This window comes from Dipteris shenzhenensis, chromosome 2 (genome assembly GCF_047967505.1).
Source record: "Dipteris shenzhenensis isolate YYH24624 ecotype China chromosome 2, Dip_SZ_1.0, whole genome shotgun sequence".
Classification (NCBI taxonomy): Eukaryota; Viridiplantae; Streptophyta; class Polypodiopsida; order Gleicheniales; family Dipteridaceae; genus Dipteris; species Dipteris shenzhenensis.
In genome coordinates this window covers 27,885,122-27,905,161 of record NC_141597.1, presented here as the reverse complement: position 1 = coordinate 27,905,161, position 20,040 = coordinate 27,885,122, and the positions used below count along the sequence as shown (strand labels likewise).

Genomic DNA, 20,040 nt, shown 5'->3' with positions numbered 1-20,040 from the left:
CGAGTGTTATAAGGCTTTGATGAAGGTGACATTAGGCTAGTTGAACCAAGGAGCAAAACAGTTTGAAAGATTAGGATTGGTTCCTTTGAAAATTTCTTTCCTTATGCAGTAAATATGGGCAGACAAGGTCTGTGTTTCTGGTTACCATAAGCATATGCTCCCTTCCTCCCCGAAAAACCTTACTATTGTTGTATTGCTGAGGCAGAATAAGCTGGAATGACTATTAGGGTGACAAGAGGCCGGGCATGTGAGGTGGAGTTGGGGGCAGGCAGGCTATTGCTTCTGTCCTCTTGGTAAGCTCTATGCCGCTGAACCAGGGCTGCTTGCAAATGCTGAAGGACTGCTCTGACTAATGATGAATTGGGGGGGTGAGGGGTCCCCTTTATAAAATAAGCCAAATTGAAGGGCAGACTTGTGGTGCGTCGCTGGCTGCTGAGTGCCTTGACTTGTTGCCAATAAGGCCAAACCTTTTGATTTGGCCATGTCATCTTATCCTGTTTCTGCTGTGACATGACAGCCTAGATGGCTGCTGCTGTGGCCTTGTTGCCTCATGGCAATCACGTGCTGCTGCTGTGGTTCGGTTGCCTGTTTGGCATACTGCCCACATGTTATACGTGCAGTCACTGCTTCCGTACTTACCATACCAGCCGTACCTTCCGCACGCAGATCTTCAGTACCACACGTGTGGCAACAACCTGTTCATCCGTACAATCTGTACTTGCAGATCTGTATCTGCAGATTTGCACGGGGTTTCCTTCATCTGCAGGTGTTCTTTGGCAGGCACATCTTGCAGAAAACCATAGTTTGGCTCAGTTTTTTGGGAGTACATTTGGGGCATTTTGTATGTTGCAGACATTGCAATCATTGTGTAGTTTCGGAGCTACATCTGGAGCAAAAATTGCAGATTTTGTCTAAAATTTGGGGCTTTTGCAGTCAGATCTGCAGATCTAGTCTGAAATTTGGGGCTTTTGTTCAGAAATTGCAGATTTGGGGCTTTTAGTAATTTTGCCCCTTTCTAGTTGCAATTTCAAGCCACAAATTGGGGCTTTTGTGTTGGGAGAGCATTTTTTGGAGTGTTCAGTTCATACTGCCTTTCTTGGAGTGTTTGAAGCACTTTTGGCAGATTTTGGAGAGTTTTTTGATGCTTGGACAGATTTCTGACAGTGCAAGTACAGAAATCTAAGTTGCATTTACAGCCCGTGCTTGGCTGTGTTTTTTGGAAGTTGTGCATTTCATTCCCAGTAAGGGAATTCAGCTTTGTATCTGCTTCAATCTTTTTCTTAGATATGGCCCATCAAAATTAGAATGAGTTCTAGTTCGGTGGTCTTTCACAAGAAGACAAGTTGGATGGTACCAACTTGGTACGTAATATTCTGATTTCTCGAAATTTATGGGATTATGTCAATGGGGATGAGATCCGACCAGCAGATATTGCACCTGCTACCCCTCCTCAGCAAGGAGGTGGAAGAGGTCGTGCATAGGGTGCAGCTGCAGGACAAGTTGTTGGTGCAGCTACAGTCACTACTCCAGAGCAGAAGAGATGGGATTCACGGGATGCCTTAGCTTTGTCATGCATCTCTCTTTCAGTGAAAAGATTTATCATTCCGCATATCCGGTCGTGTAAGACCTCCAGGGCAGCGTGGGATATTTTGGAAAGCATGTATGCAGCTCGGAATGATGCAAGGGTATCTTTCTTGAAAAGAGAGTTGAGTAATACATATATTTTTTTTTCGCAAAAGTAGTGCTAGTTATATTACTTGAAAGCGAGAGTACAAGAAGGCCTTAAGGCCAGCGGGCTGTAATCACAAAACGGATTCAGCCCGAGAAGTCAAAATGCTAAATACAAGCCTCTTAGGACATAATCATCGGAGAGTGGACAAACAGCCACGGTGGAGGGGCGTAATGCCACTGAAGACTCTGAGTGGAGTGCTGGAAGAATAACTCCCGGTGATCCCAGTCGCGAAGGAAACGTCGTCTCTTTTCCTTCCCTGCCCGGGACTCTCCTTGGATCTGATCCCACTGACCCTTGAGCGTGTGAATAATCGTGCTCCAAATATCTGCTAGGGTCTGGGTAGTAGAAGTAGTTTGAGCTCCTACAGTCTGTGCGCATCTGGAAGTCCAGATATGCCAGCTTGCGATGCTCCCTATGATCTCCCAAACTGGGTGTCGAGGCATCGCTCCTGCATCTGTCTCTGTCAGATGCCATGGGAAGCTGTCCATGTAAGCCCAAGTGGCCTGCGTGATGAAAAAGACGGGATCCTGTCTAGAGAACTCATAGGCCAAGTGATGCCCCGGCTCAGTGCTGCACCAACAAACGGCTCCCCAAGTGATCGGTCCTAGCTCGGGTGTAGCCCTAGCTAAGATCCCCATGATTCCCTTCCAAACCGTCTGCGCATGCGAGCAGCTCCAAAGGCAATGCTTCAGGGACTCCTCCTTCTGAAAACACATCTGGCAATGCCCCTCCTGCCCCATCTGTCTCAGCCAGCTGCCAACTGGAAGCCCCTTGTGTGCCACCATCCAAAGGAAGTAGGAGATCTTCCTCGGACGCCAGCTAGCCCAAAGAGTCTTCCAGAAAGTGCGAAGAAAGACCAAGGATATCCCCTGGGCATACCATCTATGTGCCTGTGTGGGTAGCCCACGCTGGAGAGCCCCAAGAGCACGCCGACCCGTGCGTGCACTGTAAGAAAAGAAGGGGGTAGGGTTCTCTGAGGTCTCCGATGATGGCCAACGCCACTCCCCTGGGTCCCACTCCACCTCTGACAAGGAGCGGCGCTCCCATATCCAGAGTCTCCAATCCTGGTCCTGCATAATCAGGGGGTCTATATGCCACGTCTTCCCTTGCAGCCCTACAATGCGAAGGCGCTGCCAGGGAAGCTGGGGGTCGATCACGGCCTCTCTGCTCTGTAGGCGACTGTCATCAGTGATGGAGAAGAAGTGTACCGAAGAGTCCGAGAAGAGGCTTGCCACCACCAACGGAATGCCTCGTGGAGTGAACTGTCCAAGCCACCTCTCATCTCCCGGGAAGAGCTGTCTGGTGTCTACGGGGATCCTCCAACTTGCAGGGATGGCAGCATCAATCTCCGCTCGCCGAGCCTGGATCCCATGTGCGGTACCTACTGCTGCTGCCAGCTCGCCTGGGCTCAGCTGACTGTAGACGTCCCTCCAAACCTGGAACGAGCGTGCGGGCCCACGTGCCCAGAGCGCCCAAGGGATATGGGATCTCTCTCCAAGCTGACGACCTGTATCATCTGTCATCTGGCTGCTCCATATCAGGGGCTGTCTGTCTGTCTCCTCTCGGCAGCTAGGGGGGACCTGGGAAAGGCTGTGTCGCAACTTCCTCCAGACCAAAATGAGGCTACGGAGGAAGGGGGAACGGGGCTGAGTCAAAGGTGCTGAAGTGAAGATCCATCGGATAGAAGGCTGCCAAACACCCCCTAACTGGGGGGTACACCCACTGAGACCATGCTGTAGCAAGAGCTTCCACGTCTGTCCTCCTGGGGTCAGGCCGCGGATGACTAGCTTGCCAAGAAGTGCCTGACTCTGAAGCTCTGGATCTATGATGCCGAGGCCGCCCTCTGGCCTGGGGGAGAATGACCGTCTGCCAGGCGACCCTAGCTGTGGTGGTGTCGGAACCGTCTGAACCAGACCATAGGAAGTTCTACACCAGTCTCCTCAGCTGGGCTACACATGACCTCGAGAAACACCAGCAAGAGGCTACATACCAAGCAGTGGCAAGAAGGACCTGGTTGACCACAAGGGCCCTGCCTGCCAAGGAAAGCTGAGCCGTGCTCCAGAAAGCAAGCTTCTGTCGTATGGAGGCTAGGACCGGCAAGAACTGCTGAGCCGGTGTGATGTCCAGGCCTACCTGGAATCCCAGGTAATGTGTCATCTGTCCTCTGGGGATCCAGCGAAACCCCAAGAAAATACCCCACTGTGAGTTGGCTCTCGGATCCGTAAGAAAACCAACTGACTTATGCCAGTTTATTTTCGCTCCAGCCGCAAGGCAAAACATCTCTAGGGACAGTCTCATCGCTCCAGTGACTCGACATCATCCTGCACATATAGGGTTGTGTCGTCTGCATACTCGGAGTCCAGCAGCTCGGCATCCTCTCGAATAGGGAGACGCATCCCGCGAAGACCAGTGGTGCGAGCTCGAAGGAAGTGTGTCATGGCCTCCGCAAAAAATAGGAAGAGGTAAGGCGCTAATGGACAGCCCTGACGCACCGAGCGCTCGAGTGTGAATCTCTCCCCATCCTGCCGCTAATGATAACCCGACTGGAGGCCGATCTGTAAAGGCTAGCGATACCTCTAATCCACTCGTCCGGGAAACTGAACCGAGCGAGTGTACCTTCCAAGAAAGACCAGTCTACCCTGTCGTACGCCTTCTCAAAGTCGAGAAGGAGTATGGCAAGGTGCTGGCCACTGTGCTGGGCCCATTCTGTCGCCTCTGAGAAAGTGAAGATGTTGTCCAAGATGCTGCGATCTTGGACAAAACCCGTCTGGGTGTCATGAATCAGGTCGTGTAGCAGGGGGCGGATGCGACTGCTGATCATCTTGGCGAGGATTTTGTAGGCGGTCGGGAGGAGGGTGATTGGGCGCCACTGTCTGATCTCCTGGCGGTCCCCCCCTTTGGGGATGAGGCAAATCAGGCCTGTCGCAAGGCTCTCTGGCATCTACCCGCTGGAGAAGATGTGCTGGAAGGCTGCGAGCAAGGGCCGATGGATCTGCTCCCAAAAGGTGGTGAAGAAAGCTCTAGAGAGGCCATCCTCACCTGGGCATTTCTGCCCATCAATAGCACTCACCGCATCCTGCATCTCTGCAACAGTGAAAGGTGCGAGAAGGGTATCGCTCATGCTGGGCTGCACGAGTCTCGGTGTAGATCTCCACACCTCCCTGCAAATGAGACCACGAGGGTCTGGGGGCTCCTGCTGGAATAAGGATCTGTAGAAGTCTGTCGCCAAGTCCCGGACCTCATCTGGATCTGTCCTGACACTACCATCCTGCGCCCTAAGAGAACGGAGCTGTTCCCCTGCTGACCTCTGTCCATGAGTCTTGAAGAACTCCGTGCACATCCTGTCGCCTTTCCTAGCCCAAAAGGACTTGGAAGCATGAAATGAAAACTCTGAGCGACGCTGGGTGATCTCCTCTAGCATGGCCCGGGCCCGAACCTCCTGCTGTCTGAGCTCCTCAGAGCCTGGAGAAGACTGCTGCGTCCTCTGAATCGAGGCGAGGTCACGTCTGAGACCCCTCTCCCGCGCCCAACACCGCTGTCTGACCTGAATCGCCTCCTGCTGGCAAATGCGGCTAGACTCAGCAAGTGCCTGAGCTACCTGTGCTGCCATATCCCTGGTAGGGTCTCACTCCTGCTCCCATAGGTCCACTATCCTGCTGTGAACCGCTGCTCTGGTGTAGATGGAATCTGGGATCCGGCATGAACGTGGAGGTGAGGACTGAGAGGCCGAGTCCAGGACTAGGATGACTGGGGCATGGTCTGAAAGTGTCGTCCCTGGAACCACTCCTGACTCTCCTCTGCCAAGCGCCCAATCACTGACATAGAAACGGTCCAGTCGCTCCAGGAGTCTGCCTCCCTCCCTCGTGTAACCCCAAGAGAAGTCCAGACTCCCAGGCCATCTGCGAAAGGAAGGCTCCCTCCAACTGTCCCGACCTCCCATTGCAAAGAGGAAGGAGTCCCAATCTGCCTGCTCTGCCTGAGCTATACCGAGGAACTCTGGGCCCCTTCCCTACTGATCCTCTGAGGTCTCAAGGTTGTTGAAGTCACCTCCTACAATCCAAGAGTCCATCTCTGGCAATAGGTCTGTCAAGGATCTCCAAAAAATGGATCTACGTCTGAGATCAGTTGGGGCGTAGATATTGAGGATGCCGATGCGGGATCCTTCAATATGCAAGCCCACCCAAAGCGCACGTCCTGGGATCAAAGTGCAAGAACCAAACACATGCTGAACTAGAGAAGCGTCGATGGAGGTACAGACACCCCCGCTTCTCCCCTGCTCGCCAATCGAAGGTTCCCAGTAGGTGTGGGAGCGTCCTGTGAGGACCTTCCCACAAATACTAGTCTGTGAAGCCGAAAGCTTGTGTTCCTGTAGTAGGAGCACATCTATCTTTCCCACCAAAGCTGGCTGGAGCTCCTGTCTGAGCACCATCTTCCTGGGGCCACGGGTGCCTGATGAGTGGAACCCGTTGACGTTCCAAGAGATAATGCGTAAACTCATGAGGAGGGAAGGTGGGCCACAAACAGCTGTCTGCTTGCGGTCGAAGTCGAAGTGGTCGGAGGATGTCCTGTGTGGAGACGAAGGCGCTTCTGTGAAGGTTTCGAAGGAGAGGCCGGATCATCGGACCCATCCTTTAAAACCTTCAGCAGAGGGGAAAGGCCCTTCGTCCCGTGGTGGTAAGCTCTCTCTAACCAGCTCGACGCCTCTGCCAAGGAAATGCTGTAGAAGCCTGCAATCTCTGAAGTCCTCCAGGGGCGAAGCCCTTCCACGTAGGCCCACTCCAGCGGTGGTCTAATAATGACTAGGAGTCGGAAACGTTTGGCGCTGTGGCGCCAACGCAGACGAACATCTCCCTCCTGCCACTGCTGCTGAAGAAGCTCCGCTGCTCTGCTACCAATCCAGTCCTGCACCTGCTCCTGGGTCTGGTCTCGTATCGTCTCCCAAACATTTTCATTCGTCCATTGCTCATTCCCTTCACTGGAGATAGTGAAGGAATAGCTAGGACCATCGTGCGGAGCCAGGATGGACACCTTACCCTCCGCTCCCTTGCGGAGGAAGAAGATGCTGATGTTTAGGCATGCGGGAAAGGAGCCAATACCCGCTGCATCCAAGTAGTCCCAAGGACCTGCTCGGTAAAACTCCAATGGAAGAGCTCTAGGAGCAGCCCTTGGGCTTGGGGACGAAGATGAGGAGTCTGAACCGGAGGGAGGGGTGCTGGCCACCTGTGGGGAAGGGCCTATCCCCGCCGTCGGGCCCGGAGGGATAGACGAGGGTGAGGTCTGTGCTGGCTTCGGGGCTGAAGGTGGCGCAGGTGGGGGGGGGATTCCTTCTGGATCATGCTCGAGGAAGAGGGTGGAGCGGGAACCACTGGTGCGGGGGGGGATCCTGGAGGGGGGGTGGGGGTCGGAGAATCGAGGAGAGGGGAGGTGGGGGAGGGCGGGGTGAGGGATGAGGGGGAGGCTGGTTGACCTTCTCCTTTCCCTTCTCCTTCCCCTTACCGGGCTGTTGAAGAGTAGGGATCATTTGAGGGGGCTCTTGCTGTGGCTGGGAAGGTTTTTTGGGGCCTGCCTTGTTGCCCTTCCGTTTTCGTTTGACTTCCGTCCAGCCTTCCCTTTCGGGAGGGGATGTCGCTGACTGGAGCGGAGTATCCTGAGCTGCCTGAACGGGGGTCTTCTGAGATTCTGTACCCGTGAAGCGAGGACATGAGCGAGCCTGGTGCCCGAAGCCATGGCATCTCAGACACTGGTTTGGGCGACCAGTGACCAGAATGCGCTGCGTCACACCACACCTGTGTCTGTCTCTATCTCGAACTCCGAAGGGATGCTCTGTGGATCAAGGACTGCCACTTTGACACGTGGCACCCCTTGGGCTGCCGCGGCATCTACGTAAGTGTCCTGCATAGGCCAACCAAAGTGCGCCCCCAGGTCCTTGATGATCGGGCGAAGCTCGGTTGCGGGACCTGGGAAGATAAGGGTAACTGGGTGTCGAGGAATGCGAAAGCGGGATCGAAGTCCGCTACACTGAATCCCCTGTACCAAGGAACCATGAGGATGATCTTCCCACCCACAGAAGTAGGGGATCGCTTGACTATGTCGCTCGCAGCCTGTGCTGAGGAGAGCTTAAGCCAGAAAATGCCACGTCCCATGAGTGCAACCTCCTCAATGTGGCTGTCCTCGAGGTAGAGGGTGGACTGCAACCAGTCCCTGATGTCTGCTCGTGAAGGCGAGTAGCCAATGACCCTCCCATAAACTGATGTCTGGGAGAAGTCCGTGGCGGTCTGCTTCACCAAGGAGACCTGGTGCTCTGTCAATGTAACGCGATAGGCTGGTGGAGAGGGGGGGTCCGTTTGGGCCACCGGTTCCGGGCACGTAGCCGCCATATCGCTTGACTAACTGCGAACTCCCGACGTGGGTGAAGGGAAAAGAAGAGGGAGAGGGGAGGTAAGGGAATAAGGGTGGAAGAAGGTGGGCGGGGGAAAGGGAGGTGTGGTGGGTCGAGGCGGGAAGGTGAGGTTTAAAAAAAAAAAAAGCGAGGCGGGGGGTGAGGTGAGGTGAGCGGAGCGGAGCGGTGTGAGGCGAGGAGGTGAGGTGAGTGTTGTGGAGCGGGGTGCGGTGAGTGGAGCGGTGAACGGAGCGGGCGGAGTGGAGCGGAGGGAAAGGGCGAGGTGAGCGGAGTGGAGGGGGAGGCGGGTGGGCGGAGTGGAGCGGGTGGATCGAGGCGAGGTGAGTGGAGAGGAGTGGAGAGGAACGAGGCAGAGCGGGGGGAAAGGAGCGTGGCGAGGAGAGGGGGGGTAGCGACGGGCGGAGGAGCCGAGGCTGAGAGAGGGGGAGAGTGGCGGAGAGGGGAAGCGTAGCGGGGAGGGGGACGGCTGTCTGCGCGGCAGCAGTCGACGGAGGGAGAGAGAGGGCCGCGCAGTTAGCGAGGGGGGGTAGACGGGGAGCGTTGTAGTAATACACATATGGAAGAGGGTGACTCCATGTCAGTCCACCTCACAAAGCTACAGGATCTCAGAGAGCAATTGTTAAACATAGATGAAATTATTCCAGATTCAGAGATGATTACAACCACTCTGAATTCTCTTCCTGAGTCTTATCTCAGCTTTCACACTTCGCTGCACTTATCATTGAGGGGGGGTGCAAATCCTCTCACTTTTTATGAGTTGATAGGACTTCTGCTTTAGGAAGAGCAGACAAGGAAAAATTTGGCTTCACGTGCAGGTGAACAAGCCATGCTCTCAAAATTTAAATAAAAAACAAAGGGACAGGCAAAGACATCAGTAAATCAGCCTTCCAGTGGGTCAGGACAGCCTTCACAAAAGGCTAAAAATGATGCAAGTAAGCCCAAGAAGAAGGGTTTTTGTCACTACTGCAAAAAGCCAGGTCATCACATAGCAGAATGCAAGAAAAGGCTTGCAAAAGAAAAGAAAAACAGCTCAGGTATGGCTGTTTCAGATTCAGCTCCTCATGCATCTGACAGTGGGGATGCTGCAGCCAACTTTGTTGGATAGGATTATGCCTTTTTATCTTGCATTTCAGATTCTAGGTTGGCTGTTCCAGATGCTCGGGATAGTATAGCCTCTTGCAGTGATGATACATATGCATTTTTGACTTGCAGCTATGACTCTTCTACAGATGCATCTGCTTTCAGTGTTAATGAAACACTGAACACATGGTATTTTGACAGCGGTGCATCCAAGCACATCACTTCTAGGAAGTGTCTTTTTACTTCCTTGCATCCACCTCCCGTTGGTAACAAAGTCACTTGTGCCAACAACTCATCATATTCAGTATGAGCTCACTACCATTGATGGCTCAATTTTCAGACTTTCAGATGTCTTATATGTGCCTGGCATAACCAAAAATCTCCTTTCAGTGTCCACTCTTAACAGAGGGGGATTTCAGGTCATCTTTGAGGATGACAAATGTGCTCTCCGAGACAGGGAAGCTGACTATGCCTTAAGGTTATCTGGTACTCTGCTGCGTGGGCTCTTTCAGCTTGATATTTTTGAGAAAAGAGCAGCCCATGCTCTTGCAGTTTCTACCCCTACAGTTGCCATGCAAAATGCAGAATTATGGCATGCCAGATATGGCCACATGCATTACAACAGCTTGATGACACTTCAGAAGTTTTCAATGGTTGATGCATTGCCATCTCTTGAGATACCTCCTCCACATGCCTGTGAAGGGTGCATTTTAGGTAAGATGCATAGATTCCCCTTCAAGAAGGATGGTTCAGTTAAAGCTGTCCGCAAATTACAGCTTATACACAGTGATGTCTGTGGTCCCATGAGGACTCCATCGTTGGGTGGTCATCTCTACTTCGTTACATTTATTGATGACTACTCCAATTTTACTTGGGTTTATGGGCTGAAAAAGAAATCTGAAGTGTTCACAGTGTTTAAACAATTTTTAGCCATGGTTGAAAATGAAACCGGACTCAAGATACAGACATTGCGCACGGATAGAGGTGGGGAATACTTGTCTGCAGAATTTGATGCTTTTCTCAAAGGCAAGGGTATTGTGCATCAGCTCACAATCAGGCTGACCCCTCAGCAAAATGGCAAAGCTGAGAGGAAAAATAGAACCCTCATGGAGATGGACAGATGTATGCTGAAAAGCAAACACATGCCTCATAAATTCTGGCTAGAGGGTTTGATGTGTGCCAATTACATTTTGAATCGGGCTCCCACTAAGGCTTTAAAAACAAAAACTCCTTATGAGGTCTGGAATGACAGGAAGCCTTCAGTGGATCACTTCCGAGTCTTTGGATGCCTTGCTTATGCACATGTGCCAGTTGAATTTAGGCACAAGTTGTCAGATAAAGCCATCAAATGCATATTTGTTGGATACAGTGCAGAAAGCAAGGGGTACCGTCTCTACAATCCTGCTACACGCAAAATCATAGTAAGTAGAGATGTGATATTTTCTGAAAATTCAGCTCACACTCAGGCTGAATTTCAAATGCCTTTGTCTTCAGAGGATGTCTTTGAGGGGTTGCTACCCATTGCCTTGGGTTCCCCTGCTGATTTTTCTGATGCAAATCAGAATTTACAGCAACCTCCAGATGCTTCAGTTCCGCCACAGGATGTCTTGTCCCCTCCACAGGCAGTGGAACAGGTGGTGCAGCAAGAAATTGCAGACATACATGCAGCAAAAACAGTCCCAAACTGGCTGTTACAGACTCTCAGGGAGAGTAAAATTGATGCTCTGTTATCTGGCAGGACTCGCAGTGCAGCAAGGCACATGGAAGGTGCTAATTTAGTGGAATCAGCATATGCAGGTACTCTCCTTGATGAGGAGGAGCCTGCCACATTTGAAGAGGCAAAAGATAATGTGCATTGGATGAATGCCATGCACGATGAGTTGCAGTCCATTGCAAAAAATCAGACTTGGGATGTTGTGGACTTGCCACAGGGTAAACATGCCATTGGCACACGATGGGTTTTCAAGGTCAAACGGAAGCCAGATGGCTCCATTGATAGATATAAGGCAAGGCTGATTGCTAAAGGCTATGCTCAGAAAAAGGGCATAGATTATGAGGAGACATTCGCTCCTACATCCCGGATGACCACCATCCGATCAGTGATTGCAATGGCTGCACATTTTGAGTGGAATGTTCATCAGTTGGACATAAAAACAGCCTTCTTAAATGGGGACTTGCTGGAAGAGGTGTATGTCAAACAACCTCCGGGCTTTGAAATTACAGCAAATGCACTTCAAGTATGCAGGCTCAACAAAGCTTTATATGGGCTGAAACAGGCCCCTCGTGCATGGTATGCCAAGATACATGCCTTTTTGACCAGCAAGGGGCTGCATAATAGTCCTACTGAGAGCACTCTCTACATCAAGATGGATGGGGGGGAAATATTAGTCATCCTTCTTTATGTCGATGACTTACTGCTCACAGGGTCCAATGAAGAAAAAATTGCAGATTTCAAAGCTGATTTGCAGACCAACTTTGACATGTCAGATTTGGGGCTGCTTCACTTTTATTTGGGGATCCAGTTCTCTCATGAGAGACGTGGCACTGTTATGTCTCAGTCCAAGTATGTTCAGAAACTCTTGGACAGATTTAACATGCATGAGTGTAAGCCCATAGCCACTCCTATGGAGCCGGGGCTGAAACTCACAATGCATGATGCAGGAGAATCAGTTGATGCCACACTTTACAGTCAGGCTGTTGGATGCCTCATATATCTCTGCAAGACTAGACCTGATATTCAGTTTGCAGTATCTCCGGTGAGCAGGTACATGCACAGTCCAAAAACTATACATTGGCAGGCAGTTAAGCGCATCTTTCGTTATTTGCAGGGCACAAAGTCTTTTGGCTTACTATTTCCCATGGGGGGTGACTTGCAGATGCATGCCTACAGTGATTCAGATTGGGCTGGTGATTATGATACTAGGCAGTCCACTAGTGGCAATTGTTTCTTTTTGGGTAAATCTTGCATTTCCTGGTTGAGCAAGAAACAATCTACAATGGCTACCTCATCATGTGAAGCTGAGTATAAGGCAGCTTTCACAGCAACAGTTGAATGTGTCTGGCTGCGACGTCTATTTGCTGATCTTCATCTGTCTTTGGAGGGTCCTTCTCCAATTCTCACTGATAGTCAGATTGCCATTGCAGTGGCAAAGAATCCAGTGTTTCATGCTCGCACGAAGCACATTGAGGTTCACTATCACTACGTTAGAGAGAAGTTGCATGTAGGAGAGATCAGTATGATCTTTGTGTCCACACATGACAACGTTGCAGATATTTTCACCAAAGCATTACCACGTGAAAAGTTTGAGGCATTTCGCAGTGCCCTGAACTTACATCCGTTTGGTGATTGATCAGCCTTGTACATGACATTGGCACTGCAGGGGGGTGTTAGAATTATAGATATAATTCAGCAGTGACCAATGTAATATAATAAGCTAGTTAGGGGCACTTTTTCCTCTTTAAGAGGTTTTTCCCCCTAACCGCAGTTAGTTCACTAACTATGGTTAGTGACTACTAAGGTTTTGTCACTAGGACAAAACCTTATCTTTCTCTCATTGTGTTGTACTCTCACACTCTTCTATTGCAACTAAGCTTTCAGCTTCCAAGCTTCCAGCTCTCACTCTCTCTTGCTCTCTCTCACTCACCATCTCCTCACAGAGAGAGCTGTTGGGGAGTAGTGTGGATGGGATTAGTGTGGATGGGTGTGAGAAGATTGTGAGTGTTTGCGGCAGTTAGTAGTAGTCGGGTGGTGTGCAGTGGTGTTCATGAGCAAGTGTGCATAGATAGATGTAGAAGGTCAAGGTAGGAGAGTTATGGGCATGGGAGGAACAGGAAGCCATGGGTGTGTTGAGTGCGGTGGTGCCCGCTTGTACAGCAATGAATGCAGTTATTTTCCTTATGAGTGCAATCTTTGAGGGGGATTTGGGCACGATAAATCCATCATATGACAAGCAACTTCTTTCATTAGACCATTTGGTAATAGGTATATTCCTTCGCAATTTGCTGTGTGGACAACTGAATACATGTATGAGCAAAAAGAAGCAAAGTGTGGAACGTCGGGGCCAACATTTTTGGCGATCCTGTTGGGGAAGGTTTGCGTTGGTGTGCTAATGAAGAAAGATGGCAGGATGGAGTTTGCAAGAATGGCAAAGAAGATGAAGGAGTGAGATGGGGGAAAGTAAGAGAGACATACTAGTAACTTCCAAAAGAGGTGTAAGCCGGAATTAGTTCCAGCAAAGCTAATGTGGAAGTATATGAGCAAATGGCAGTTTACGAAGTTAGTATAGCCACATGACCTTCCAATTAGATTGACTATCATTCCCTTATGAAGTCAATTTAACCTTTAAGGGAATGGTTGTGATTTACATGTAGCGTATTTGCACTTTAATAGATGTGAAACCCTTGGAAATTCAAATGAAATGTGTACGAGTTTTTTCTTTTTAGGTATGTTGTACAAAATTTGTCTACCTTTAGCGTATCTACACTTTAATAGATGTGAAATCCTTGGAAATTCAAATGAAATGTGTACCACTTTTTTCTTTTTGGTTGTGCTGTACAAAATTCATGACTTCTCAGTCATTTTGATTTTCCTTCATTGCTATGGCTAGAAATGGGTTTGTATAGACCATGCTTAACTGCTCATTGTATTTGCAAACATTAAACAAATCGATACCATTGTTGTTGGGGTAATGAAGGCTTTCGCCTTCATTGGGGGTTGTAGGGTTTAGGAGGAGTTTAAGGGTTCTTTCTTGGTGGTCCTCCCTTGAGTCTCTCATTATAAACGAAAAGGTCTCCATCAGAAGATTGATCTGAAATTTAAGCTTGACAGCTTTTGCTAGACTTGCTGTACTTTCCTGCTTACACCAAAGGAAAAATGATGTTCTCAAAGCCCTTTCTTGCACAGAGGTAGGGTTGCACTAAAACTTACCTTCAATGTTGGCATGATAGAAATGATACATACAATTTACTTATTGTTCTCAATGTTATGTAGATTCATGTTCGTGCAAGGCCACAACATAACGCTCTTCATTTTGCTTCTGTGGGCACAACTGCGGAGGTACGATGTGAAAGTCTCGCCAATGATGTGATTGAAAATTAAAACTCAAATGGCTGCCCAATACTTTAAATTCAATTGCAATTATTTGCATGTAATCCATGTGGTCTTCTTTCTTTCCTTATCTTTTTTTCTTTTTCGGGAGGGAGGGGGAGGGCAAATAAGTGAACTTCTATTAAGCTTGACCAAAATACATAAATCCATAATAAACTTTTCTTACAACATCATGCTAAGAAGAAATGATGCTGTTGCAAGCAATTCGGAGAGGAGAAATGCCACAAACATCCTGTGGCAGTATATGCGAAAAATAAACCCGTGGTCCCACTTTTTGCTCTCTTAGCCACCACAACAGTGCATGAAGAGTCTTGAATCTTGTCTCAAGTGGCTATGAGGGTGTGAATAATGTCCGTTCGGATAATAGAAAATGACAGAGCCAAAAGGTTGAGTCCCATCTGTAGCCTTTGTACATCTGGATCACCATGTCTGCCATGCAATGACACTTGCAATAATGTCCTGGGCTGAATTTCAGAAGGAGAATGAGGCCTAGACACAGAGACTGGTACTGCATCCATTGTGATAGGCTGAGGGACTCTTCTCTAGATCAAGATGGGCCCATCTGAATCCTCCCCTTGTAAAAACACCTGAGGTCTTGAGTGTGTGAGATGGGCAATGGAACCTCCGTTGATGTAGTGTATTGATTAGGATCCCACCGTGCTGGAAGAGCCAGGAAATTTACCTCTTCAGTAGGATATCTTGTGTTGCCTCCAGAATTGAGTCTGCATGGGAAGTGTTAATGTCAAAGCTCTCCCAATGTGCTCTGCGAGTAGGTATTATTTTAAGCTCTGAATTTTTTGCGCGTCTAGCAGTCTTGACCGTGTAGTCAAAGAAGGGGAGAATTTTATGGCGGGAAATCCATTGTCACTCTAATAACACAGTGGACATCCTGAATCAGCAACAAAGTACTCATCCCACCTAATGGGCCTCTCATCTTTAGTCTGAGGGAGAACCCATAATAGTAGGGATACTCTTGATTTTTTGCTAGGCTTTGATGACTGTTGCTAGGACAGGGAGAATATGGAAGGCTATTGTGGGCAACCATCAAAATCCATCTGGTGTTTGGCAGCCAATCAACTCCTCTATGGGGATTTTATTTCTACAGTCGCATTGCCTCTTTATAATCTGTGAGTGTGTGTGGAAAATCTGTAAAGAACTCTTCTTTTATTCATTGCGCATCACTGGCTGGCTGGTTTTTGAGCTTGAGCAGATATATATATCTCTTCTTTCCACGGATACTCTTCTCTTGATGGTACACAATCTATTCTGGAGTAAGAACTTCAATCTCATCTTCAAGTTCAGGCTCCTCTTGATGCTGAATATCAAAAAATGCAAAAGTATTTCCATGGTATCTCTTCAAATTGTGTTGAAAGATATTCTTCATGCGTTAGTGGGCTGGTAACCTCAACTCATATGCTCGGGATCCTTCTTCTGGATACAAGGCTGCTGAGATCTAAAATGGACCATAAAAGTTTGATGTTAACTTGACATATTTTGTACTTCCCCTCACTTAGTTGATGCTTCTTTTATCAATCTTCTGTAAGACCTAGTCATCCTTATCATAATCTACTTCTTTTCTCTTCTTAATGGCTACCTTGGATTGTTGAACTTGAACCCTCTTGATATGTTCTTTTACCTGCTCAAAAAGCTGCAACATATCCTCAGCAAACTGGTCAGCAGAAAAATTCACTCCCACAAGTGTGTTATTGGAGTGGCTAAAGAGTGGCCGTACATGATTTCGAATGGGGCTTTCTTGGTGGAAGTATGCACAGTATTATTACAAGCAAACTCTAGTATGGGTAGAATTCCGGCCATTTTCTAGGTTTGTCATGGACGTAAAACTGAAGTAAGGTGATCATGATTTGGTTGGCATTTTTGCTTTGACCATCTTCTTGAGAATGGAAGGCTGTGGTAGACTTCAGTCTGGTTTCTAGGTTTTCAAATAAGGCTGTCCAAAAGTGTCAGCCACCCTTATAGAGAGAATAGATTTTGGTAACCCATGTAACCTAAAGATTTTTGTAATGAGTAACCTTGCTGTTTCAAGAGCAGACAACTCCTTTTTACATGGAATAAAATGGGCTTGTTTACTAATTTACAAGATCCATATTTCGGAGAGACCATGAGAAATATTCAGCAAGGAGTATCATCCAGGCAGTATACACTGAAAGACGGATTTCTCATGAAAGATGATCATCTTTGTGTGACTCAAGACATGCGAGCCAATGTTTTGGAAGAATGTCATGCTCCTTATGCAGGGCATCGAGGCATTTTGTCTACTACACAGGCCATCGAGAGATATTTCTTTTGGCCAGGGATGCGAAAAGACATTCACAAGTTTGTAATTCACAAGTTTGTAATTGAATGTCTTACGTGCCAAAAGGTAAAGTATGATAGGCACAAACCCCATGATTTCTCATGCCGTTGCCCATACAACAAGGACCATGGGAAAGTATTGCCATGGATTTCATCTTTGATCTTCCTAGATCGAGATACGGGGATGATGGGATATGGACCATCATTGACAGGTTCAGCAAGCAAGCCATTTCATTCCAGTAAGATTAAGGCAGATCACATGGCCAGATTGTTTTCGACATAGATTTTCAAGTACCATGGGATGCCTAAGTCGATTGTTAGTGATCGAGACCCCAAGATGACTAGTTTATTCTGGAGAGCATTGCTCCACAGGAAAAGTCCCATTTGAAGTTATTTATGGAAAGGTGATTCTGCCACCTATCCTCAGAACAAAGGAGGAGATATTTGCAGCCCACCAGTGTGTTCGAGACTTAGATACAGATTTCTCTCAAGTTTTGACAGCAATTGAAAGATCTCAACAAAAGCAAAAGAAGGCAGCAGACAAGCACGGGAGGGAGATGAATCTCCAAGGAGACTAGGTGTTACTAAAGTTCAAAAAAGCACGGCTCAGAAAGATGAAAGGAAAAGAGAAAGTATACCCAAAGCTGTCTCCCAGGTATTATAGACCATTCAGAGTTAGTGAGGCCATAAATGAAGTCGCTTTTCGACTAGAGCTGCCCGAGACTTGGAAGATTCTCAATGCTTTTCATATGACTCTTCTAAAGAAGTATCAAGGACCAGGACCCATAGAACTAGTTCAAGAAGAGCCACCTGAAGTGGAAGAGATTGAGGAGATCCTCCAACCAGAACAAATTGTATATCATACAGAGAAGAAAGGACCCAGAGGCAAGGTTATCCGTAGATACCTTATCAAGTTTAAGAATTATGTGGCACTTGAGGCCGAGTGGGTAGATTAGGAATTATTCTCAGAGTACTCTCAAGTTCTACAGTTGTATCAAGAAGCTTTTCATTTTAGGACAACTGATTAGAAGCCGAGGAGATGTCACCATTTGGGACTTCTCCTAAGAAAATAAAGAATAATTTTTATTAGAATTGACTTCGGTCAAAGAATGGTGAAGTTGGTTAACCAAGAATAAGTTTTATTGTTTATAATTTTGCCTTGCATTGGTAAAAAGAGAACTGTGAGGACACCCACAAGAGACTAGAAATAGTCCAAGAACTAGAATGCATGCATTAGTCTAACCTTTAACGGGTTAAAGTGTTGGTTTTTGTTTGTGGCAATGTGTAGGACCAATAGGAGTGTAAAAAGGCCCTAGAATTAAGGAAAAAGTGCAAAAAGTAGGTCCTACAAGGCAAAACGCACCAAGATGTGGATGCCTACTTTATGGAGGATCCCACAATGCCAAATCAGCAAGAATTCCAGGGCAATTTCTAAGAAAAGCCCCCTAAAGCTGATTTTAGGAAAAGCTCAGCTTTCTAAGAAAAGTATGCCTAATTTAGGCTTCGAAAAAAGCTACAAGCTAGCCCCAGTTTATTAGAAAGCTCTTGCTCTCGAGTTGGAGGCTAAATCTATAAAAGAAGAGCCTCAGAGCTGTAGAACACACATATTGTACTCAGTCCATGCTCTTGTGAGAGCCAGTCGTACAAAGCCTTATTCTATTGCAATAAAGACCTCCGAGGGGGCCAGCCCTTATTTCTGGGCCCTAGTGTTGTGTTTTTCTCCTTACCCTTTCTCCCAGCGCTCATCTTATTGGCAATTTGATTTCCACCTCTTCAGCACGTTTTTCGAGGAGTGTTCGAAATTTCCAGCGCCAAAGTGAATTGTGATTTTCATTTGATTTGGGTTTCACTTTGTCGTTGCTGAGTTTGCCCTTCCTCTTAAGAGTGCCGATAGAAATTCAGTACGAAGACCTTTGTATGCTCAAGTATATGTTGGTATGTGGATTTGTATGTGTGAGAGCATATGCTTATACTATGGTCTATAGTATACACTCACTGTTGGATGCTGATGACGTGAGTCGGGATGTCTGAGTAGCTAGTCCTTGCTATGCGTGATGGAATTTGTGGTTTTCAATCTTATGATTGACTATCATGAGATTGAAATTGCACATTGTGTTGTGTTTTTAGAGAATGAGTTTGGGCATGTTCTTGGATTCATCTAGATATATGATTTTTTGTAGAAGTAGGTTTTTAGAATCTTGTTGGTTGCTTGCAGATGATGGAAAATTGTTATTAACGTTGTATGCTCTAGCCTAGAACAAAAAACGAGCTGAGAATTCTTTACTTTTGCATTGCTTTGATACCATGTTGGGACAATAGGAAGCGATTGTGAACACCAAAAGAAAAAGCCAACTTGTATTGAAAAAAATCTCACAATCGAAGGGGGACAGCATACAAGATGTGTGTAGATACACACACGAAGAAGACACAACTACTCTATGTAGTTATATTTTTAAGGTTTTTCAAACCCTTAGTGATATGGTAGTGCCACATGGCAGGTCAATTTGTTTAAATTGACCCATGGTGTTCATAATCACCCTGGTTGAGCTTAATTGATGTTACAATTAAAAAATGACCATTGGTCCAGACATCAATGAGCCAACTTGTATTGAAAAAGCTCTCACAATCGAAGGGGCATAGCATACAATTTGTGTGTTAGAGATACACACAAGAACAAGGCACAACCGCTCTATGTAGTTATATTTTTAGGATTAAAAAAAACCCCTAAGTGACGTGGTAGTGCCACATAGCAGGTCAATTCTTGTAAATTGATCCATTGTGTTTGTAATCGCCCTAGTTGAGCTTAATTGATGTTAGAGTTTAAAAATGACCATTGGTCTAGAAACGACATTAGTTAGTACCCTAAATTAAGCATTAACCTCTAACATGATCTAGAAGACATTTTCGCATTGGTTTTGTGTGTGCCTTTGCATATGAGCAATTACAGAGGAGGATATGAGGTGATCAAAAAAAGAGTCAAAGAAGGCACACTTCATAGGTTGATACCAGGAGTTCAAGAATCAAATATTTTTAGCATAGATCAAAGTCTACTCTTCATCAAAATAAGGGCATAAGCGGTCATAAGCGGTATGATAATTTCATTTAAACTATTTTGATTAACTTCGACACGAAAATATGGCGACGGATCACCCTATTTGAAATTGCGGAAAAGTAAGAGGAAGGACACCATTGAGGGATTTACAATATGAAACCGAAGCTAGGTGCTCGAGAATATTTGGATGCATAGCATATGCACACACACTGAGAAAGCAAAGAAGGAAGCTTGACACAACGTCCGGAAAAAGTATCATGGTTAGACATGGTGAGCAGCGCATAGCAATATATATTATGTGATCCAGTTTTTTGTTTCTAGGAATGTAATTCTTGACAAACAACACTTGGAAGATT

General features: G+C 47.2%; 1 protein-coding gene across 1 annotated transcript in view; it reads left to right on the top strand.

The window, feature by feature from the left end:
• LOC147904571 (uncharacterized) overlaps positions 1-20,040 on the top strand; it is a 61,829-nt gene that overhangs the window by 3,874 nt on the left and 37,915 nt on the right. The window contains exon 5 of the mRNA XM_087387333.1: positions 14,203-14,268. Within this exon, the coding sequence (XP_087243459.1) occupies positions 14,203-14,268 (66 nt within the window). The remainder of the gene's footprint in view (positions 1-14,202; positions 14,269-20,040) is intronic.